This window comes from Phyllostomus hastatus, unplaced genomic scaffold (assembly GCF_019186645.2).
Source record: "Phyllostomus hastatus isolate PE091 unplaced genomic scaffold, TTU_PhHast_1.1 phas_scaffold_129, whole genome shotgun sequence".
In the NCBI taxonomy this organism is placed as follows: Eukaryota; Metazoa; Chordata; class Mammalia; order Chiroptera; family Phyllostomidae; genus Phyllostomus; species Phyllostomus hastatus.
In genome coordinates, this window is record NW_025334009.1 from 5,964,064 (window position 1) to 5,987,038 (window position 22,975).

A 22,975-nucleotide genomic window follows, 5' to 3' on the forward strand; every position below is an offset into this window, starting at 1 on the left:
CTCCTCATGCCAGACCCCCAGCACCCATGCTGGCTTGGCAAAGACTCATCTCCTAAGGCAGGTGGTGTGGGAGCCATCAGGCTGAGAGAGCCAGGACCCACACATGGGGAGGGCGCTCACCTGGTGACCCTGACCTGGTGCTCTTGTCCCAGTGGCAGACACCGCCCATGCCTGTACTGTGGGCCAAGGACCCTCAAGCTTGAGTGTGCAGAGGACTCACCTGGAAGGGCTGGTCAAGTGCAGATTCCCAGGCCTCCACCAGTGGTTCTGACTCAGTAGATCTGGAGCAGGGCCCAGAACCTGCATTTTAATGAGGGCCCATTCCAACTCTGAGGCTGGCGGTCTAGAGGCCCCACTCTTATTCACATCCCTGGCTTGTTCCGCTGGTCTTTTTCCAGACAGGGCACGCCACAGGTCACTGGGCTCTCTCCTGCCAAATCGCAGTGGCATTCCAGACTGGTCTTTATGAACGATCTCACTGATGACCTGGGACGTCTCCAGATGTCACTTGGTTTATTTGTCATGTCAGGTGGATCATCTGACTCACAGGAGGTTACATTTGATTCATTTACTTCTCAGCAACTTTATTTCCAAGTTCTTGGTGCTACTGTGCTCATACCCTACTGACCAACCGTGATATACCATTGCAGAGGGCACAGACCTTCGTGGGTCTGGGAAACAGGGGAAGGTGGGTGATGGTGGCACCAGACATGCCCCCACCCAGAACATTCAGGGTGAAGTTCTTACAGAACCAGCAAACACTTCTTTGTCCCTCTGCACACATCTTCTTTGAATATGCCACCCTTATTACGTGTTTACTTGTTTTAAACAATGTATATGAATGGTATGCTGACATAGCTTTCATCCCTAAACATACCTGAAAATGGATATTTAAAATTTTTTACTTATTATTGGGACGATGCTTTAACCAACTGAGCGACCTGGCCAGGGCTGAAAATGGGTATTTTTAAAGGATGAGATGAAGAAGAAATAATATTTTATTTATTTTTAAAAGGTCTTATTTATTTATTTTTAGAGAGGGGAAGGGAGGGAGAAATAGAGGCAATCACCATCAATGTGTGGTTGCCTTGTGAACACCACCCCACTGGGGACGTGGCCCCGCAACCCAGGCATGTGCCCTGACCAAGGTATAGAACCAGGGACCCTTTGGTTGGCAGTGTGGTGTTCAATCCACTGAGCCATAGCAGCCAGGGCTGAAGAAGAAATATTTTAAAATACTTGAAATTTTATCTGTCAGCATCAAAAAACATTTTTGCTCTTTTCCCTCCAAAGTAGTTATTTTGTTATTTTCCCAATGGTTGTTTTTTTTTCTTTTTTCTTTCTTTCTTTTTTTTTTTTGAGATAGGATTTCTTTTTTTTTTTTTAAGATTTTATTTATTTTTTAGAGAGGGAAGGAAGGGAGATAGAGAGAGAGAAACATCAGTGTGCGGTTGCTGGGGGTTACGGCCTGCAACCCAGGCATGTACCCTGGATGGGAATCGAACCTGCGACACTTTGGTTCGCAGCCCACGCTCAATCCACTGAGCTACGCCAGCCAGGGCTTTTTTCTTTTTTTTTTTTAATTTAATTTTATTTATTTTTAGAGAGAGGGGAAAGGAGGGAGAAAAAGAGGGAGAGAAACATCATTGTGCAAGAGAAGCATCAATTTGTTGCCTCTTGCACGCCCCTAACTGGGGACCCAGCCCACAACCCAGGCCTGTGCCCTGACTGGGGATCAAACTGGCCACCTTTTAATATGCAGGCTGGCGCTCAATCCACTGAGCCACACCAGCCAGGGCTCCCATTGGTTGTTGAACTATCAAATAAAATAACCTTTATCTTGAAAGAACAGATCAAGTAAATTCATTTTAAAAACTCCCTGCTGGGCACCTTGATTGGCAGCTACTTATCAGCCCAGAAAGGTCAGGAATTTAGAACATTTATAATGAGTCTTTTGTGAAAGAAAAATGAAAAATCATCTTAAGTTCAAGTCTTTGAAGTTTTTTCCTTGATGATACCCAGAGAACCCTGGGTGGTAATAGTGGTCAGAGACATCCCCACCTCACAGAGTCCTGTAAAGACTCTGTAAAGGATTTGTGTCTGTCAAAGTGACCTGATCGGGACATCCCACAGCGCACAGCCGCTCTGCCCTGAAAGCAAGGGACCTGGTGAGGTGACTCTGGACTGCTGCCCCACGCCAGGTACCCTGAATGGGGACCTTTGCCTCTCCATTAATAGTGTCAGCGACACTTAACACGTCCTACTTCTCCTTTGCAAACTTCATTCGAAGTGCTAGTATTTTCCTCCGACATCTGGGGACTGCCGCATGCACCCCAGCCACACATGCCAGACTCGCTTTCCAGGGGTCCTGGGGTGGAAGTCCTGCACCCCGGGTGGTTGACATGACACGCTTGCTGAGCTTTCAAGGTGCTGTGGGCAGCGGATAGCTGGGTGAGTGGCTGCACAGACCACGTTATTTTGTCTTAACCCAACAGTCCTCACTGAAGTGACCTTAAAAAAGGTCCATGCAAAGAGGCCACAAGTGCAGCATATGACGAATAGCGCAATCGACTCCTGTCCTCCTGGAGCCTCTGACAGCTACTCAGTGTGACTCGGACATTTGATTGTCTCTAACAGGAAGGTAGCTGATGGACATTCCAATCATCAAGAAGACAGTCTGGCCTTGGCTAGGTAGCCTAGTTGGCTACAGCATCATCTCCACACACTAAGGTGGCAGGTTTGATCCCAGTCAAGGCACATACAAGAATCAACCAAGGAATGCATAAATAAGTGGAACAACAAAACTGATGTTTCTGTCTCTCTCTCATATCAATAAATTTAAAAAAAAAAGACTATCTGAAATGTGGGTTTACATGTACTGTTAATAATAAGGAACCTGCCCTGGCTGGTGTGACTCAGTGGGTTGAGTGCCGACCAGCGAACCAAAGGGCCGCCGGTTCAATTCCCTGTCAGACCATACGCGTGGGTTGTGGGGCGCATGAGAGGCAACCACACATTGATGTTTCTGTCCCTCTATTTCTCCCTCCTTTATGCTCTAAAAATAAAAATCTTAAAAATAAGAATGAAATAATAATAATAATAATGAACCTTGCCCGCGTGCCTTGTGGAACTAGCCAGTGATGGCAGTTCATGTATATAATTTACAAAAAAAGGTAAACATCCGTATAATAGAAGAACCTACTGAGTATATTTGACTGATGGGGTTTAAGATGAAAATACGTGTGAAGCATGGCCCATCTCTGTCCTTGCCCCTGCCCACCCCTCCTCTTGGTCCTAGAAATGGCAGTGTGGCCCTCTGACCTGAGCTCCCTCCCCCCGTGAGGCACGTCCTGGTAGCCTGGCCTCCCTCAGCTTTGCCCGCCCCATGCGGTGCCCTAGCCTTTCCTCTCGTGTCCTGTGTTGTGCGTTGCCAGCACGCTCCTCTCTTTCTGGACCGCCTTCCTCCCCTCAGCGCAGGTGGGCACTTCATTCCCTGATCTCCATCCTCCTCCTACAGGTGAGTATGAAAACAAGGGGCTGATTATCATCGACGAGGAGGAATTCCTGCTGATCCTGAAGCTCAAAGACCTCAAGAAGCAGTACCGTTCCGAGTATCAGGACCTGCGTGACCTCAGGGCTGAGATCCAGTACTGCGAGCACCTTGTGGATCAGTGTCGCCACCGCCTGCTCACAGGTGCACCATTTGGGAAGGCTGGCTGACCGTCGGAGGTTCCGGGGTGCACAGGGCAGGGCCCCCTCGTGGGGTCCAGAAGCAGCTTCAAAGCTTCTCTCTGGCAGGGGAAGGGGCAGGGGCCGGGCAGGAGATTCAGATGTTTGTTTCCAGGACCTCTCGGGCAGGAGACAGAGATGGGAAAGGGTGAGACCCTAGAGCAGAAAGTGACAGAGGGTGACCCTGGGACAAGCACACAGAGCCTTTACCTGCTTCCTCAGGCACTCCCCCACACCTCACAGAGCTGTCTCCCCTCCTCCTTGCAGAATTTGATATCTGGTACAACGAGTCCTTCTTCATCCCCGAGGACGTGCAGGTGGCACTGAAGCCGGGCAGCAGCATCCGGCCGGGCATGGTGCCTGTCAGCAGGATTGTGTCTCTGGTGAGCGCCACAGGGTCGGGGTGAGATGACAGGTGAGCAGTGGGCAGTGCCCCTCGTCCTCTGTGCTCCCCACAAACGTGGCAGTGCGTGGGCCACTCCTAGCCTCTCCCATGGCTGTCCAGGCAGGTGGGAAGCTACAGGTCTCTACCTAGTTATCAAGGGTGGGGTCACAGATAACACCAGTTATGGTGGCCACCCTTCTGGGTGGCTCATCCTGTCCAGGTGCCAGTGATGACGCTGGCAAACATGGGCCTGAGAGACTGTGAGCTGCCATGGGTGGGGATTTGCAAACCCAGCGAGGGGCCGCCCTGATGCCCACCGCAGGCCTCGTCAGGCTGAATCCTCAACGGTGCCAGGTGTAAGGGACTATCCTGAGTCGGGCCTCTCCTAGGGAGAAGATGACCAGGACAAGTTCAGCCAGCTGCAGCAGGTGATGCTGCCTGATGGCCCCGAATCCATCTCCTTCTACAATGCCAAAGTCAAGACAGAACAAAAGGTAACTCGGGAAGTTCACATCTCCAGGAAGGAGGGCCCCAGGGACCTCATTACCAGGACGCCCAGGACCACATTCCTCACTTTAGAGAGGTAGAGGAGGAATGTCACTCAGGGAGATCCAGTCACCTGGAGTCAGTGGATACCTTCCACCAGCCCCAGAGTCCAGGGGCTGGGCTGAGCCCATTAGGGGTCCCACAGACCGTGCCAGGCCCAGACATGGCTGATGAGTGCCAAGGCCGCCCATGTGAATCATCCCTTTGTCCGGTGTATCCACACTGCAGAGGCTACCCACCCATTAGTCACTTAGTAGCCATCCCAGGATCACATCAGCTGTCAATGGTATTGCCGTGCTCGTGTGCACGTCACCCTTATTTTACTTAATAATGGCCCCAAAGAATAAGAGTTGCGATGTTAGCAATACGGATATGCCAAAGAAAAGTCGTAAAGTGTGTGTGTGTGTGTGTGTGTAAAATCTTCAATTTCGGGTATCTACTGGGGGTCTTAAAATGTATCACCTGCAGTTAAGGGGGGGGCTACTGTACCATCACATCATTTAATGGGACAGTTTTACGTTTCCAAGATGAAAGAGTTATGGGGATGGACGGTGGAGACGGTTGCACAACACTGTGAACGCGCTTCACACCACTCAACTGTATCCTGGAAGATTGTGAAGATGGTGTGTTTTAGTACAATAAAAAATTGTGTGTGGCGGGGAGAGAAGTCCAGTCAATGTGAGAGCTTCGGCTTCAGTTCCCCAACCTTGTGGGGAGTCTAGGATGCATCTACATATTCCAGATTGGTTTTAGTGTTTGCCTGCTCGCGGCCCACTGTCCCTGTTTCAGCTCACGTTCCCCCCCCACTCTCTGGGAGCCTGGCAGTGCGTTGAGAGGGCAGGATTCGTGAACATCTAGCTGCTCTGCAGGGGAAGGGCCCTTCCGAGTACATGGACCCCCACCTCTTTTCTTCCTGAACTTAATTCTTGCCGGAAACTTTCAAGTGGGCCCTTGAAACATGCATGTCTCCTTTGAAACATGCCTGACATACCATTTAAAAAGTTTTACATACCTTCTTTAAGATTAAGACTAGAACTTTATTTCTCACAGAACTGGGGCTAAGTCAGAGGGAATCCTTGCCCCCAGACCGGTATTTGCAGGACAAACGAAGGGGCAGGTGTTAAGTGGCATGGCCCCTGAGCCCTTGTCGGGTCTGCGCCTCCTCCTCAACCTCTGTTCTCTCCCCTTCTCTGTGTCCAGCACAACTACTTGAAAACCATGATGGGCCTCCAGCAGGCACACAGGAAATAGGGACTCACCGCCAGCGCCTTGAAGGACAAGAACCCTAGCAACTCCCGCCCGCTCTGGTGGGGCTGCCGAACCACCCGCCCCGAGTTCCAGCCGGTGTGCTCCGAGGCTGGGGCCCAGCTCGGAGAGGACACAGCGGCCTGCCTGCCTGCCGGGAGGAGGAACATCCTTCCTAGGGCACCGTTGTCTGTCTTCACAGAACACTTGGGGTTTGAATTCACTGTCTTGTATGCAGGGACAAGATAAAAGAACTTTGTAGTCTGGACTTGAAGTGCTTGTCCAAGTCCTTATTTTATTCTCTGTCTGGGAGGATGTCTTTCCTACGCACAGGTGAGGTCAAAACGGGATCTTCAGTGAGAAAGTGCAAACGTAGCTCAGCCAGGCTCCTCCCAGCAAGCCTTTGTCCCACTGGTCAGCCTCTCTCCTTCCCTGCATGGACCTCCTGGGGGCCAGTGGGGTCTCGGGAGCCCTGGTTCTCACCGCTCCCGGTCTCATACTAGGTTTTCAGAGCATCCTCGGTGTATTCCTGAGCCAGTGAAGGCGGGGGACCCTCCTTCCCCATCAGTCAGATAGGACTGGGTCTAGGAAAAATGGCTAAAGGCAGATTTTTATCTCAAAACAAGAGGAGCCTTAAAATGAGCGTAGTCTTACCATGAAGTTAGCAGCCAGAGCCCCACACCGGGAGGCTGCCTGGCGAGGAGCATGCGGCACCTGTACCAGATGAAAGTTTGAACTGTGTGGCATCTGCCCAGTCAAAGACCCCGGGATTCTGTTCTTCAGGCCAGCAACGAGCAGGTGGATGGGAGTTTCGTTGTAAAGAGGAAGCAGAGAGGCTTTCCTTGAGGTCTCTCCCCTCGCTCCTGTCCAGCTCTTTTCTCTCTCTTTTAAAACATTTTTTATCTGTCAATTACATTTTACAGTCAATATTATTTTTAAAAAGATTTTATTCATTTATTTTTAGAGGGGAAGGGAGGGAGAAAGAGAGGGAGACAAACACTGATTGGTTACCTCTCATATGCACCCTGACCAGGGACTGAACCTGCAACCCAGGCATGTGCTCTGACAGGGAATCGAACCTGCAACCCCTCATTCTGTGGGATGATGCCCAACCGAGCTGCACTGGTCAGGGCAATATTATTTTGTGTTAGTTTCAGATGTACTGGCCTCTTTCTCTTTAGCTGACTGATACATAATGGTCTTGAAACAACTTTTAGAGACTCCTTCTATCCCAAGGCTTCCCCTAGGTGATACACAGGTCACTGACCAACACTAAGGTGTGCACACAGCCCTATTGGTCAGTTCTTACATATTTCTTTTGATTGTAGCCAAAGAGGCAGGTCTGCTCACCCTCCCAGCTATTTGAGGCCTTGGGCAGAGAGTTCTGATTCTTGCCCTTCCTGACTGCCCAGGCCCTTCCCGGGCCTTGTTTGGGGTTCCCAGGTCTTTGGGAGCATATCAGGAAACAGGACGCAGCAAACAGGATTTGTCATCTTTTTATTTTTTATTTATTTATCTTTAGAGGGGAAGGGAAGGAGAGAGGGAGAGAAATATCAATGTGTGGTTGCCTCTCGTGCACCCCGCACTGGGAACTGGCCCACAACCCAGGCATGTACCCTGACTGGGAATCGAACCACGATCCTTTGGTTCGCAGGCCCGTGCTCAATCCACTGAGCTACATCAGTCAGGGCAGGATTCGTCATCTTGTTGGGGGCCACAGGAAGCAGCCATCTGTGGTTTTACTAATACCTCTTCCCTTCGTTCCCCGACCCTGGATGGAACGACACCTGGCATGCTGGACATCCCTCCACAGAATTCCTGGACAGCCAGTCCCAAGGCCTGCTGGCAGTGGCTGTTGGTCACATTTGACTCTAGCTCACTTGTCACCACACAGGCCTCTTTGGTCAGTTCTGGCACAAACTGAAACAAGTAATCACCTGTGTGGGCGCTGCCAGGGGAATAAGCCAGAATGGTGCTTGGGAGATCATGCTGTACACAAACTCTTCACAGGAGCAGATACTTCCAACATTCCGGGGAGCTAGGGGGCATGTGTCCACTCAAATAAGCCAGCTGTTCGAGATGCTGGTTAAAGCATAACACTCTTTTAAATGCAAAGCGAACTTTGCAGGGAAGAAAGGGAACTGACAGCAGCTGGAGAGCTGAGAACTGGCGTGGCCTGCATATGAACCTGCTGTGGCAGCTGGGGGTGGGAAGGTGAGTGAGTGGAGCGTTGCTCTTAAGCCTTAAAGTGCACATAAGTACGAGAAATCTTAAGACTCTGACCCACACCCCAGAGGAAGTTGGAAATGGGATCCCCCGCCTGCAGAGAGCTGGCACCCTGAAGCCTCCATCCTTGATAAAGAGATGAATTAGAACGTTTCCCCGCTGGCATGGACAAGTAACAAGGAGACTTTCCCCAGGGGTGAGGGAGCACAGATCCTGTGAGAATTTGTAACCATGCACAGGTTTGTGATTCAAATTTACACGGTGTGGTCCAGGAACTACCAGGCTGAGGAATCAGCAGAAAAATTAGCCCAAAGCTGAGACACCTAGTAAAAAATAAAAAAAAAAATAAATAAATCTGTACATGCCTTTTACCCAGCAACACAGCATTCCCACAAAGCCCTAGTAAACATGAGCTCTGAAGATTACACACACACACACACACACACACGCAGGCACGTGTGTGCATGGGCACACGTGTGCAGAAACAACTTCTGGAGGCACAATGTAAGTAGGATCAGACTTACAAGAACTTCAGATAAGTTACTGAATAAAGACTATATAATATGTATATGTATTTTAAAGAAAAAAGGAATAAAAGTATGATAAAGGGTATCAATATGTATTGCAGATTTTTATAAAAAAGCAGAATTTCTAGGAATGAAGAAAATATAGTTCTGAAAGGTAAAATGATGGACTAGAAACAGAATTCATGACCCAGTTGTTGGGTCTGAAGAAATTGCTGGGGACTGTAGCATAGAGGGATGAAGAGGGTGAAAATGGAAAGCGTAGATCCAAGAACACCCAGGGTCCATCCAATCACAGATCCAGAGGAGTTCACAGGGAAGTCGCCATCATGGTGGTCTCATCCGGGCTTGTGCTTTAGACATCATCCACATGCCAGCTCTCAGTTTTATGTCTCTAGCCTAGACTGCCCTTCTGACCTCTGATCCTGTATAGCGAGCGGTTCACTTGGCATCTCCGCTTGAACGATCTCTTACGACATATGCAAGTCAACATGTTTAGAACTAAGTGCCTAATTGCCCCCCTCCCCAAACATATTCCACCCGCAGCCTCCTTCATCTCAGCCCAGCTGCCCAAGAGAGAGGGAGGGAGGGGAAAAAGAGAGAAAGATCAATTTGTTGTTCCACATATTTATGCACTCATTGGTTGATTTTTGTATGTGCCCCAAACAGGAATCAAACCCGTAATATAGGTACATACCTTGACCAGGAATTGAACCTGCGACCTTTTGGTGTATGGAACGATGCTCCAACCAGCTCCAAGTGAGCCAGCCGGCCAGGGCTGGAGGCGGTGTTTTACGTGGACAAATTCCCCAGGGGAGTGTGACTGGCAGCATCACAAGAGGCTCTGAAAACTCAGTCAAGGAATAATCAGAGAAACTAGGGACAGTCCGATCTGAAAAGTAAAATATAAAGGGGGTATAGTTTCTGTCATTTGGGGAAGAAAAAATGGGACAAGTGTTTTCTGCCCTGTAATGGACGGTCTTGACGCAAACCGGCCTCCAGATCCCTGGAGGATGCAGGCATTGCCTGGGCAGCCCCAGTCAAGGTCCATGTGAGAGAAACCTTCAGACCAGCTAGAAAGGTCTTGGAGGCCTCTAGGTTCCTTTTAAATCTAAATCTAAATCCTGTGGTTCTATAAAAGCAGTTGTGGGAAAGTCATTTAACATATCAGCTGAAAATTACATCACATATATAGATATTCACACATTATTTTTTCCTTCATATGAATTGCTTTTTGCCCTGGCTGGTGTGGCTCAGTGGATTGAGCTCTGGTCTGAGAACCAAAAGGTCATCGATTCAATTCACGGTCAGAGGACATGCCTGGGATGTGGGTCATGTCCCAGGTTGGGGACATGCGAAAGGCAACTGAACAATGTTTCTCTCCCACTCTCTCTAAAAATAAATAAAATCTTAAAAAAAGAATTGCTTTTATTAGCAAAAATAATATTTAATTCAGAAAGAATACATGCATTAAGAAAAACAACCTATCTATGAGCAGAGGACACTTCTACCAGCTCTGGTTTCCAACCACAAAAGGAGAGGTACCTCACTGTCAGAAAGTACCCCTGGAGGCCGGAAGGAAAAAGAGGGCGTCTTGCATGCAGGGAAGGGGCTCACCTCAAGAGCCAGCCATGATTTGTGTTTCAATAACTAACTGGCTTGTCAGAAACCAATTCCTGAACCTTGTTACAATCCCCGGGATGGGTAATCTGCTCTGTCCAGAGAAAAAGCTGTAAAGAGCACTAGGAAGCTGAAGTTGAATCGTGTGGAACAGACAATACTCTGTTCTGAAATTGGGGAATGGTGGCAAGGGCAGAAGAAACCCTCTTTGCCCATAGGGCTGCGTCCTCGCCTTCTCCTGTAGAAGCCGAGAGGGGCTGAAGCAGGGTCCTGTAAGGCTCCCAAAAAGGCCAAGAGCATAGAGAATGTGGCCAGTGTATGTCGCTGGCTACATGAAAAAGGAATACAGGATGTGGGAACCCCACACAAGTCCGAGTGCCACCATTCAGAGTCATGACCTTGGGTGCCCTTACTTCTCTGAGACTCAATCTCTGCACGTGTAGGACAGGGCAGAAACTGTTATTTCCTACCCCATGACACGATGCTAAAAAGGTCCTGCGAGATAATGTCTATGGAAACTCTGCAAGGTCTAAAGGCTTCTGTAAGTATACATTATTATTCCTGTTCCCTCAGGATGGCAGAAAAAAAATCGTATTAGGTAAGAATCTCTTCTGTTTGAGTTAGAGCCAGGGAAAAGAAAGAATTTGAGAGTTTTCACACTTGGTCAAGTGTTAAAAAGTTCCAGAGCTGCTGCTCTGGCATGTGAAGAGAAAAATAGTAATTTGAAAAAAAGAACAAAAATATTTTAAATTCTTTTACTGAGGTTATTTTTACTAGTACATTTTACTTAGAAAATAGTTGAATCATTGCAATTTTTTTTTGTACCAAACATACCTGATTATGACTTTTGTTAATGTGAATTTTATTTTGTGGTCTTTATCTCTATTGAAGTCAGTTTTCAAATTACATTTTTCTATCTTAACGTTGTGACGAAGATTTGGTTCTTTTGTCGATTTCCAGTCAGTAACAGTTTACCATGTGCCGTCTCAGCCATCAACAGTTTTATTTTATGTCAGTTATTTACCAGTTCTACTTTTTCCTAGGTCAGACTTTAGAATTCAGTTTTACTTTGGAGTTTGATATCAATGTCTGAAATTTCAAACTCAGCCCTTTTCTATCCTTCCAACTGCTTCATACATCAGGTATTTGTAGAAAAAAAGTATCCAGTGCGGTGTGCCCACAGTGTGGGGAAAAACTGAGAACGACTTTGAATGAACCAAAAGATTACTGAGTGTATTCAGGGACCAGCGCTGTCTAGCTGACTGACCCCTTCCTGGTAATGGGTTCTGACTTTCCATTGTCTTTGGTCTATTTTACTGCCCTGTAGATGATAGATAATGATAGAAATGCAAATTAATTGTCCATAGACATGCAAATTATGTCCCCCCCTAACAATTCCCTCTGAATGAAAAGCCAGTTTTATACCTATTTGTAAATTAATGTCAGCATTCCTGATCTATGTCAGTTCAAATTCGGTTGAACTGGTTGCCCTCACTAATGCCCTCATTAACTGAGTTAAATACAATCTTTGACACATTAATTTTATGGCTGTATATCCATCATAGTTATAATTTCTTTGAAAAAAATCTTGAACAACAGATAAATGGATATTCTTCTGTAGTGCTGGAGAATCAACTGACTCGATGTTTTCTGGAGAGTTAGGCAATGTATCTCCAGAGCCTCAAAAAGACATATATTGATATATACTTTATACATTAGTACACATTTTTTGGATAAAAATGTGGCAATACCTTTTAAAATCGTAATTGTATATACAAGGAGTAGACCATAAACACATTTTGTTCAAATGCAAATTTTAATTACCATTATTTTAAGATTATTATATACATACCTAGTTTTATTGCACCTTGCTTTATTGTGCCTTGCAGATACACTGTGTTTTTTTACAAATTGAAGGTTTGTGGCAACTGTGCACCAAGCAGGTCCATTGGCGCCATTTTCCAGCATTTGCTCACTTGCTGTCTCTGTTACACGAAGTATATCTGTGAAATATTTATAATATTTCAAGCTTTTTCATTATTATTGGATCTGCCATGGCGATCTGTGATCACTGATCTTTGATGTTACTATTGTAATTGTTTTGGGACGCCATGAAGCATGGTCACATAAGACAACGAACTTAACTGATAAATGTGTGTGGTCTGACTGTTCCATGAACTTGCCGTTTCCCTGTGTCTCTCCCTCTACTCAGGCCTCCCTATTCCCCGAGGCAGTAATATTAAAATTGCCATTTTATAACCTTGCAGTGGCCTCTAAGTGTTCAAGTGAAAAGAACAGTCGTGAGTCTCACACTTCAAATCAAAAGATGAAATGATTGAGCTGGGTGAGGAAGATGTCAAAGGCCAAGACAGGCCAAAAGGCAGACAGTCCTCTCGCCCCGAACAGCCACGCTGTGAACACAAAGGAAAAGTTCTTGAAGGAAATTAAACGTGCTATTCCAGAGAACAGACGAATGATAATGAATGATAAAGTGCAACAAAGCCCTGTCTGGCATAGCTCAGTGGATTAAGCATGGGCTGCGAACCAAAGCATCGCAGGTTCGATTCCCAGTCAGGGCACATGCCTGGGTTGCAGGCCAGGTCCCCAGTGGAGGCCACATAAGAAGCAACCACACATTGATATTACTCTTTCTTTCTCCCTCCCTTCCCCTCTCTAATAAATAAGTAAATAAATAAATAAATAAATAAATACAATCTTAAAAAAAAAAAAGAAAAAAGAAAGTGCAGCAGCCTTACTGCTGATGTGAAGAAAGTTTTAGTGGTCTGGTAGAACATTCCCTAGCCATCACATTCCCTCAACAAAGCCTAATCCAGAGCAAGGCTCTAACTGTCTTCAACGCTGTGAAGGCCGAGAGCGGAGGGACCTGCAGAAGTCTGAAGGGAGCAGAGGTTGCTTCACGAGGGTTACGGAGAGAAGCCATCTTTATCGTATAGAAATGCAAAGTGAAGCAGCAGGTGCTGACGTGATAGAAGCTGCAGCAGGTTATTCAGAAGACCAAGCTAAGATAATTAGCGAAGGCGGCTACACTGAACAACAGATTTTCACTGAAGATGAAACAGCCTTATATTGGAAGATGCTGTCTAGGATTTTCACAGGGAGGAGAGGTCAACGCCTGGATTCAAAGCTTCAAAGAACAGGCTGACTCTCTCGTTAGGAGCTAATGTAGCTGGTGACTTTAAGCTGAAGCCAGTGTTCATCTGCCATTCCAAAAACCCTAGGGTCCTTAAGAATTATGCTGAATCTGCTCTGTCTGTGCTCTATAAATGGGACAACAAAGCCTGGGTAAAATCACATCTGTTTACAACATGGTTTGGTGAATATTTTAAGCCCACTGTTGAGATGTACTGATCAGAAAAAAAAAAGATTCCTTTTAAAATACAGTCATGCACTGCATAATAACATTTCAGTCAATGACAGACCATATACACAGCGGTCTTATAAAATTATAAACGAGTGCCCTACCCAGATAGCTCAGTTGGTTTGAGTGTCATCCCTATACGCCAAGATTGTAGGTTTGATCCCAGGTCAGGACACGTACAAGAATCAAATAAGTGGAGCAACAAATTGATATTTCTCTCTCTCATCAATAAATTAAAAAAAAAACACAAAACCCAATCTACACTATAATGGTAAATTTATCTACTTTCCTTCTAGTTCTGTTAAATTTTGCTTTTTATATTTTAAGGATATGTAATTAGGTGCATTTATGTTTAGAATTCTGAAGTCCTAGGTTCCTGAACTTTTAATCATCATTTAGTAACCTTCATTTATTTTTAGTTTGTCTGATGTTAACATAGTTCTACCAGCTTTCTACTGTTATATAAGCATGACATCTTTTCCCATCCTTTTACAATTTTCTGTATTCCTGGTCTTTTTAAAATTTATTTTTATTTATTGATTTTAGAGAGTGAGAGAAAGGGAAAGAAAAAAGGGAGAGAAACATCGATTTGTTATTCCACTTATGCATTCACTAGCTCTTTCTCATATGTGCCCTGACCAGAGATCAAACTTGTAACTTTGCAATTTGGGACGATGCTCCAACCAACTTAGCTACCCATTCAGGGCCTTCTTTGTTTTAAGAATGTATCAAAAAGAGCATATGGTTGGATTTTATTTATTTTTATTTTTAAAGATTTTATTTATTTCTTTTTAGAGAGGGGAAAGGAGCAAGAAAGAGAGGGAGAGAAACACCAATGTGTGGTTGCCTCTTGCACACCCCCTACTAGGGACCTGGCCCAAAACCTAGGCATGTGCCTTGACTGGGAATGGAACAAGAGACCCTTTGGTTCACAGGCGGGTGCTCAATCCACTGAGCCACACCAGCCAGGGCTGGATTTTATTTTGTCCACTACATTCTTCTTTTTTTTTTTTAAACCAGAGAGTTTATTCCATTTGCATTTACTATAATTACTGAAATGTCTGTATTAATTTTCTACCATATTTTTTGTGTGATTTCTATTTGTTTCACTACTTCTTTTTTCTATCTTTATGTCTTGTGTTTTTTGTTTTTAAATTCTATTTCTCCCTCTACTAATTTGGAAATTATCTGATGTTTTAGTAGTTACCTGAGATATTTTAACTTGTATATTTCAAAGACTAAAGCTTAATCGATACTTTTACCCTCTTCCCAAGCAATACAAGGGCCTTGGAAGACTTCAACTCCAGTCCTGTTGCCCTGACCATCCTACTTTCCAATGACCGTGTTGTCCAGGATATCAGTCCAATCTTGCTTTATTAACCACATCAATTATGTATTATTATTACTTTTTATGGTAAATACTTTTTTGTTTTAACCACTTATGTACCGATTTCTTTGTTCCTCATTCCTTCCTGTATCAGGGATTATTTTCTGTTGATATAAACTCCAGATTTGTCTGAAAACATCTTGAATCAACCCTGGTTGCTGAGGCTCGGTGGACTGAGTGTGGGCCAGTGGACAGAAAGGTTTCAGGTTGAATGCCATCAGGGGGCCTTCCTGGATTCCAGACCTGGTCCTCAGTTGCGGGTGTGCGAGAGGCAACCAATCTGTTTCCTTCTCTGTCTCTTTCTCCTTCTTTACCCTTCTCTCTAAAATAAATAAATAAAATCTTTAAACAACAAAGTGTCTTCAATCAGATAACCAGGCTAACGTGACCTTAGAAAAGTACCTCAACCTCTAGGATCTTCGGTTTATTCATCCACAAAACTGAGGTAATCTTGAGCAGTCTCATCCTCTGCTGGGAGAGACAAGGCTGGAAGGAAAGAGACAAGAAGAAGCTCTGGGGACGAGTTCTCTGGAAGGGTGCTAAGATCCAAAACAAGAAGGGCTAAACAAACAAGTGAGCAAGCACTATAATCAGATCCCTGAGTGTTTGAGGATCTTGTAGGGAAGACGATGAACACATACTGAAAAAAAGAAAAAACAACCCCCCCACCCTTCCACTGCCCCGCCAAGGTGGAAGGTGGGTAGGCCTCTGCTCCAGCCTCTTCTCTTTTCTGGGATCTGTATCTGGACTAGATTCGCACCTCCCATTACCCTGTCTGGGGCCAGGTTTTTAGGGTTATTTCAGACTGTTGCAGCTGTTTGTAGACTTTTTAGAGTCACCTGATTTCATTCTTTGCAGCCCAGCTGAAGTTGCTACAGTACTGTTACAGTTGTGCTTTAGGACATATTGGGTACTTAGATTTGGGTGTAGACCTGTTTTTGTTTTTTGTGTTTTGTTTTTTGGTCTGAAGCTGGTGGTCCTAGAATGTAGAGTTGGGGGACTTGAGGATCCAAGGGATGCAAAGAGAAATAGTTAATTGCTTGATTAAGATTGGGGATTCATTTTAAAGTTCTTTTACTTTGAAATGGTTTCCAAGGTAAAGGTGCATTGCAAAGCTCTAGGGAAAACACACCGAATGTTTCCATTTGGCTTTAGTTACATATGGACAGCTTCTCTAGCAAGATTTATAAGTATGTTTATTTACAATGTTAGGGATTTTTTAAAAAAACTGTATAAATAATTTTGGTTTAGGTAGTTTTCCTTTTAGAATTTGTAAAGATCCCTGAAAGCAGTTGGTAAATTACCTTTTCAGGATTCAAAGTCTGATCTTTTTTCATGACATATTTTTCCTCTATATGTCATTATGAAAAAATTCCCAAACACAGAAGAATTGAAAGTATTCTAGATTCTATAGTCATTAACAGTCTGTTTAACTTTTGATGGGACACCATTGTTTGAATACTATTTTTGGTTCCGTCTGTTAGTCCCTTTTGAACTACACGATGGTATCTTTTGAAATTGTCTATGTTGGAAGGGATGAAAACTCAATTTAAATTTTAGGTCTGAATACCTAGCCCCGCAACAAAACAGAAGCTCAGCCCTGGCAGGTGTGGCTCAATGGGTTGGGCATTGTCCTACAAGCTAAAAGGTGGCCAGTTCAATTCCCATTCCGGCTCGTGCCTGGATTACAGGCCCGGATTACAGGCCCGGTCCACAGTTGGGGGTGTGCTAGAGGCAGCAGCTGATCGATGTTTCTCTCCCTCTTCTCTAAAAAAAAATACATAAATAAAATCTTTGAAAAACAAACAAACAGAAGCTCAGTGAATATGTCATCTTCAAAATAGTTGCATGTCTTTTAACACATATGACATTCTGGCACCAAAAGTGAGAGTCAATAGTTGAATTTTATGATCTTCATCAATGTTTAATAGGTGCTTATATTCCTTAACACATAACATTGTAAGAAAATGTAATGAAAATTGAACATTCTGACTCTACCAATTTGGTAAACAGCACTAAGTTATGTGGACCTTTATTATAGATTCTATTTATGAACAATGTTATTTCAAAGTAATACCATCAAGAAATGGGAATTTGTATCAAATTCAGTAAAAAGATTTGAGGAACAGCAGAAAAATGATGTGGAAAAGACTTCCTTTAACTTTTTGCCTTAGCCATCCAACGTGATGCTGGAAGAGGATCATAAAGTAGAAGAATCTTGCGCCATTAAAAACAACAAGGAAGATTTTAGTGTTGTCAGAAGTGGCCTCTATTTTACACATTTTTGCTTTGATAAATTGGGGCAACTACCACGAAATGAAAACTCTCAGCTTACTGAAGGATGGGAAGTACCCAAGTACCTTATATAGTAAGTGAAGATCTTCTGTGCATCTTGCCCAACTTCATCTTTAAAAAAATTTACCAAATTCTGCAGACTACAACTATTCCTTAATAAAATTCAATAAAGATACTGGCCCCCAAAAGCACCGCCCCCCCAAAAAACGAATAACAATATTCCTGTACACTCAGGTCGGCACCTTGAAGCCCAAATGAAACAGCTTATGAAACAAGACTGGTTGTTAAAACAGCTTGTTAGCTGCTCAACAATCCAGTGTTGACAGAAAAATCCATTGTGAACACTTTAAGGATTTCTAAAAGAAAAAGAGTAAAAAAAGTAAGGCTTTCAAAAAAAATAGCAAATAAACACTTGACATGTACTGAGTGAAACACTCTAAGTCATTAAGGAGAGACAATAATGAATGCTTCTGCCTACAGCCAACTTGTAAGAGTTGGGAAGACAGACTTATACAGTATTATGCAATGAGATTCAGTTAACAAAGCACTAAGGGAGCTGCTGACTTAATGCAAACAGTGTATGTGGTAGGGCTCAATGTAGATCATGTATTGTTTTTAGATTCCTCTTGTGTTGAGATGTGTAGATGAAACAAATAAAAGTAAGCTGTGATCCCTCCACACCACACACCCCACCACCCCCTGCCCTGCCAAGAAATTCCAGGGCCAAAGAACGTGACAGCTTTGTATAGAACAGTTAAACATCCATCTAAATTATGGTGCCTTTCTGCCCTGGCTGGTGTGGCTCAGTGGACTGAGTGCCAGCCTGTGAACCAAAGGGTCGCCAGTTCGATTCCCAGTCCAGGGCACACGCCTGGGTTTCGGGCCAAGTCCCCACGGGGTGCATGAGAGGCAACCACAGATGGATGTTTCTCCCCATCTCTTTCTCCTTCCCTTCCCCTCTCTAAAAATAAATATTAAAAAAAAAAAAGAAATCGTGGTACCTTTCTTTTGTATGCTGATTAAGCCTAAAATGACTTTCCATTTTGTTGCACTGCACATATCTATGTAAATGTATAAAGGAATGGGCCTGACTCTGAAAAGCAAGGGTGCGCGTGGGTAGAAACTGGTTCTCTAAGCTGCCTGGTTCCCACTGCCCACAGTGGCCTAGTTGGCACTGTCAGCCTTGCTTCCCCACCACCCACTTGGCAAAGGAACTCGGAGGAGTCTAGGCCTGTAGCTTGCTTTCCCCTCTCAAGTTGGCAATGCTTGAGGAGCACAGCCAACAACACTTGGACAATCCTCCCTTGGGGGGAGGATTTGGTGAGGAAAGAGTGGGATGGGAAGAAGCAAGAGGGAGTGAGTAGGGGTGGCTTCCACTCACTCACTCACTCACTTTCAGCTGCGGTTCAAGACGAAACCATCTTTTCTCTCTCTTAGAGACTTAGCCAGGTTCCCGAATGACGCAACAGAGTTACGGCCTGAGCACACTGAACAGGGGCACCTCAGAGGGCCTCGGTGTCTTCGTTGTATTGCTTCTGTGTTGTGTCAGTCCTAAGAACTGTCTCTTAACCTATCACCTCAGAACTTTTGTTTACAAATAGTAGTTCTGGAGAATGTGGTCGGGGAATCAACTGGTGCTCCCCCCGCACAACTGCATTTTTTAAATTCATCCCTTTACCAAGTACCTGGAGCCTAACGGCGGGCAATGTCCAACTTTCTGCCCTCTGTCTCCCTTAAGGCAAAAGATGCCCAAATCAACTTTGTTCCACTATTACTGGCTACCCTGTGGTCCCCTGGGATGGGAGGGCTAACAGGAGGCAATAATGACAGGAGCAATTATGGTTTTTAATATTCTAGGAAGGGGATGCCTCTTAGGTTTCACTTTGAGTTGACATTTTCCCTTCAAACACATGTGGAGGAAAAAGGGGTTCTATGGAAAGTAACCTCACAAGGTGATCCAATCATAAATTCCTAACTGGGCAGGACATGGTAGGTAGTCACTCCACAGGCATGTAGCTTATAAGTAAAACAATTTATCTGGGCCTTAAGCAAGGTCTGTTCATTGTTTCTGTGAGTCTAGGTTAACACATCTTTGAAATACTCATAATCTTGTTAACTGTCCTGTAATCTACTCCCCACCTTGCTTCCTCCCACTCTCCTGTAACCTTACATTCCCTCCTTAATTTCCAATGCATTAAAAAAATAGCTACAAAACTGTTATTCTCTGGAGCATTGGCGATCTTCTTTCCTGGCAATTGTCAGTTTGGCTCAAATGAACTCATAAAAATTCTCTACTGGTTTGAACGTTCTTACATCGACACACTTTCGCAGAAGGCTTTATATAAGAAAGTAGGAGACTGCCAGTATCTAATAATAATTATAGGCTGAAGACCAAATTATTCCACAGCTTTGATGGAGAGAACAGGCCCGAGTGTGTGTTCTGAGGCTTCATTCTCTCCAATTTTAAAATGTGTGTACGAAGAGCCCCTAGCACAGTAATAGATAAGGGCTTTTAGTAGTACTCAATCTTCCAGCCGTCTTGCCTGTAAAAATTTAGTTCATTTACTTATGTTTGTGCCTTAGTATTTTCCACTGACCCCCAGGGTTATATGCTTACTGCACTGGGTTCCATAACCAGACTAATGCTATCTTCAGACCAGGTATTACAAAGCCCCAGCTGCACCACCTCCTGCAAGTGAACTGTTTCCTTTGTAAGATGATAAGAAACTGCTCTGGCTGATGTGGCTCAGTGGATTGAGGGCTGGCCCGCAAACCAAAGGGTCGCAGGTTTGATTAAAAAGTCTAGGGCACATGCCTAGGTTGCGAGCCAGGTCTCCAGTATGGGGTGCATGAGAGGCAACTGCACATGGTATCTCTCCCTCTCTCCCTCCCTTCCCATCTCTAAAATAAGTCAATAAAATCTTTTTAAAAAAGCATTTAAAAAAGAACAGGAAACCTGTACTTGACTGCTTTTTTCTCATTCACATCAGTTTAGATCCATATCAACTTCATACTTATGTGGTTTCAGCCACTTCCACCTAAAATTAAAATAGCCTTTTATTATTCTCTCCAGTATCAAGTGGCTCCCAAAAGCCTATGTGGCACCTGAGGCACAGGGCCCGAGCCAAAGCCTCAAAGGTAACACTTACTGGACACTTTCTCAATAACAGGCATCGCACAAGCATGCCTGTTAGTTTAATAATCACAATACTCTGTGCTGTGGGTAATAACGCTATCTTACGGATAAGGCACTAGGAGCATGAAAAGTAACCATGCCCAATGCCGCATAGCTAGGAAGTGCTGGGGCCCAAGGCTAGGTAGTGCTAGCTCTTAATCAGTGCACTACATCTGAATAAGTGCCAACATTTACTGAGGCTTCCAGGCTTTACAAATACTATCCCATTGAATACTAGGAACAGTGCGAGAGGGCCTGGCCACATTCATACTCTCATCTCACAATGAGAAAAAGCACAGAGAAATTAGGTAACATTTATGGTCTGTAGAAAAGTGGCCATGGGTGACCTGTCTAGGGAGCTCTGTGGTCGCTGGACCTGGATGCTATGCCTAAAGGTACCAGAAAAAAATGCCAAGGGCCCTGGATAGTGTGGCTGAGTGGATTGAGCACTGGCCTGTTAACCAAAGGGTCCCCGGGTTCGATTCCCAGTCAGGGCACATGCCTGGGTTGCAGGCCAAGTCCCCAGTAGGGGGTGTGCAAGAGGCAACCACACATTGGTGTTTCTCTCCCTCTCTTTATTCCACCCTTCCCCTGTCTAAAAATAAATAAATAAAGTCTTTAGAAAATGCCAACGTCATCCCCAAGTAAGACATAATGTTGATCAAACAGTAATAGACACAGCACACATATATAATTATATTTACATGTATACATACACGCGTATCTGAGAATATAAATAAAGAGCTAGTAAAAGATATTTATTCTCTTAGATCCCATTTCAGTAATCACGACACACTGTTTTAGTTCAGGCTGTTGTAACAGAACACTATAGACTGGGTCACTGTAAACAAAAGACATTTATATTTTTTCCCCCAGTTCTGGAGGCCGAAAGGCCAAGGTCAAGGTGCCAGCATGGCCGCACTCTGGTGAGAGCCTTCTTCTGCCCCTTCCCTCCCAGCGTCCTCGCGCGGCAGACGCTGAGAGAGGTCGGGGCGCGGGGCGGGGGGGGGTCCCCTAAGCGACGCAAATCCCCACCCGCTAGGGCTCCCGGCTCCAGACCTCATCCGCCCCCCCCCACCCCGCCCCCCATCTTCGGAACTGGGGTATTAACGCGCAGATCGGGCGGGCGTGCTACCCCGGCTTTCCGTCCGTAACGCACACACACTTCCACTCAACGGTCTCGCTGCTAAAACCCGACCGACAATTTCAGTGGGCAAAAGAAAACCTACCAAAAAGTTCATCCTAGGAACTCCTGCCCCAATTTCAACTGCCATGAACTCTTCCAGGTCCCGAGGGTTCCAGCGAACGGCTGTATGCATTCTTGCTCCTTCCTCCGAAAATAAAAAAAAAAAGCCCGCCGCTCTTTCAAGTAATCCTACTCAATCTCACCTTGTCGTTTTTGCAGGCAGGTGATTAACAACTTAAGGACATTTCCTCTAAGGCCTTCCGAACCGCGAAGACGGGAGCGGCTGCAGCCTTCCCGATTTGGGGTGAGGGCAGGAGACGGCGCCAGGGTGGGGCGGGGGACGGGGGGGGGGAGGAGGAGGGGGCGTCCCGGGAGCTCGGCCGAGGGCGAACCCGGGGTTTAGCTCCGTCTCCGTCCTTGCTGAGGAGACGAGATGGAGAGGCCAGGGGGAGAAGAAGCGAGAAGAAACAATGGCGAGGGGCGAGGGGCGAGGGGGAAGAGGGGCCGGGGAGGCCGGCCTACCTCAGAGCCCGAGGAGACCGCGGCCCTCGGCGCCGCTATGGACTCAAGGTGCTCCGGGGAGGGCAGGTCTTCGAGGGTGGCGAGGCAGGAAGGCTCCGGTGTCGGTGGGGTCCGGCTGTTGTCCCGACGTCGTCTGCCACCAAGCCTGAGGCTGCCAGCTCATTCCGCAGCCCCGGGCCGTCTTGCAAGGCTGGAGGGAGAGGGCGCGGCGCCGCGGCTCCCGGCCCAGGTCCGGCCTGCAGCGCTCCGGCCCCGGATTGTGGTTCTGGGAAGCCGCACCCCGGGTCCGGCCGGTCGGCCGGCCGGCTGCCTGCGCCCGGCCCCGCCTGCGCCGGCCTGGGGCCGACTCGCAGCTGCAGGCGCGCTGACAGGCGCGGACGGTGCGTGTCCCTTTAAGGGGCCGGGCCTGAGCCGCCGAGGGGCGGGCGGGGAGCGCGTCGCTCCCCGATGAGTGTGGGGGAGACAGCGGCGGGCGGGAGGGCGCCGGAGGGAGGGAGGGAGCCTACGAGCGACGCGGGCCGCCCCTGCCGCCGCCGCCGCCGCCGCCGCCGCGGTCGGACCAGCGGCCTCCTCCCCACCCCTCCCCTCCCTCGCGTCGCTTTGCCGCGGGGAGGGGGCTCGCGTCGCCGCCTCCAGCCGCTCCAGATGAAGCAGCTGCCGCCACAGCCGTCTCCGAAGATGGGGGATTTCTACGACCCTGAGCACCCGACCCCTGAGTAAGTATCAGCTCCGCGGCCTCCCGCTGCCGTCGGCCGC

General features: G+C 46.3%; 2 protein-coding genes and 1 long non-coding RNA gene across 13 annotated transcripts in view; 2 read left to right on the forward strand and 1 right to left on the reverse strand.

Moving 5' to 3' along the window:
- KIF9 (kinesin family member 9) overlaps window positions 1–6,538 on the forward strand; it is a 42,651-nt gene extending 36,113 nt beyond the window's left edge. For all 3 annotated transcript variants that reach the window (XM_045856839.1, XM_045856840.1, XM_045856841.1), the window contains 4 exons: window positions 3,518–3,694; window positions 3,997–4,112; window positions 4,504–4,608; window positions 5,861–6,538. In XM_045856839.1, the coding sequence (XP_045712795.1) occupies window positions 3,518–3,694; window positions 3,997–4,112; window positions 4,504–4,608; window positions 5,861–5,911 (449 nt within the window). In that variant the 3' untranslated portion in view covers window positions 5,912–6,538. The remainder of the gene's footprint in view (window positions 1–3,517; window positions 3,695–3,996; window positions 4,113–4,503; window positions 4,609–5,860) is intronic.
- A 931-nt stretch (window positions 6,539–7,469) lies between these two features.
- Window positions 7,470–22,361, reverse strand: LOC123830518. 6 transcript variants are annotated; one of them, XR_006787788.1, is made up of 7 exons: window positions 22,220–22,359; window positions 21,741–21,842; window positions 15,444–15,527; window positions 15,102–15,363; window positions 12,128–12,278; window positions 9,353–9,547; window positions 7,470–8,454 (listed from the first exon to the last, which is right to left on the reverse strand). It is a non-coding gene; the product is annotated as an uncharacterized LOC123830518 (long non-coding RNA). The 6 variants fall into 6 exon arrangements; XR_006787789.1 differs by lacking the exon at window positions 15,102–15,363 and having other exon boundaries at window positions 21,741–21,838; window positions 22,220–22,361; XR_006787785.1 differs by lacking the exon at window positions 15,102–15,363.
- Window positions 22,362–22,666: 305 nt separating this feature from the next.
- The window catches only part of SETD2 (SET domain containing 2, histone lysine methyltransferase), a 96,254-nt gene continuing 95,945 nt past the window's right edge, over window positions 22,667–22,975 (forward strand). For all 4 annotated transcript variants that reach the window (XR_006787781.1, XR_006787782.1, XR_006787783.1 and 1 more), the window contains exon 1: window positions 22,667–22,935. Coding sequence is in view for 1 of the 4 variants with exons in the window: in XM_045856834.1 (XP_045712790.1) it covers window positions 22,667–22,935 (269 nt within the window). In the remaining 3 variants the exon portion in view is untranslated. The remainder of the gene's footprint in view (window positions 22,936–22,975) is intronic.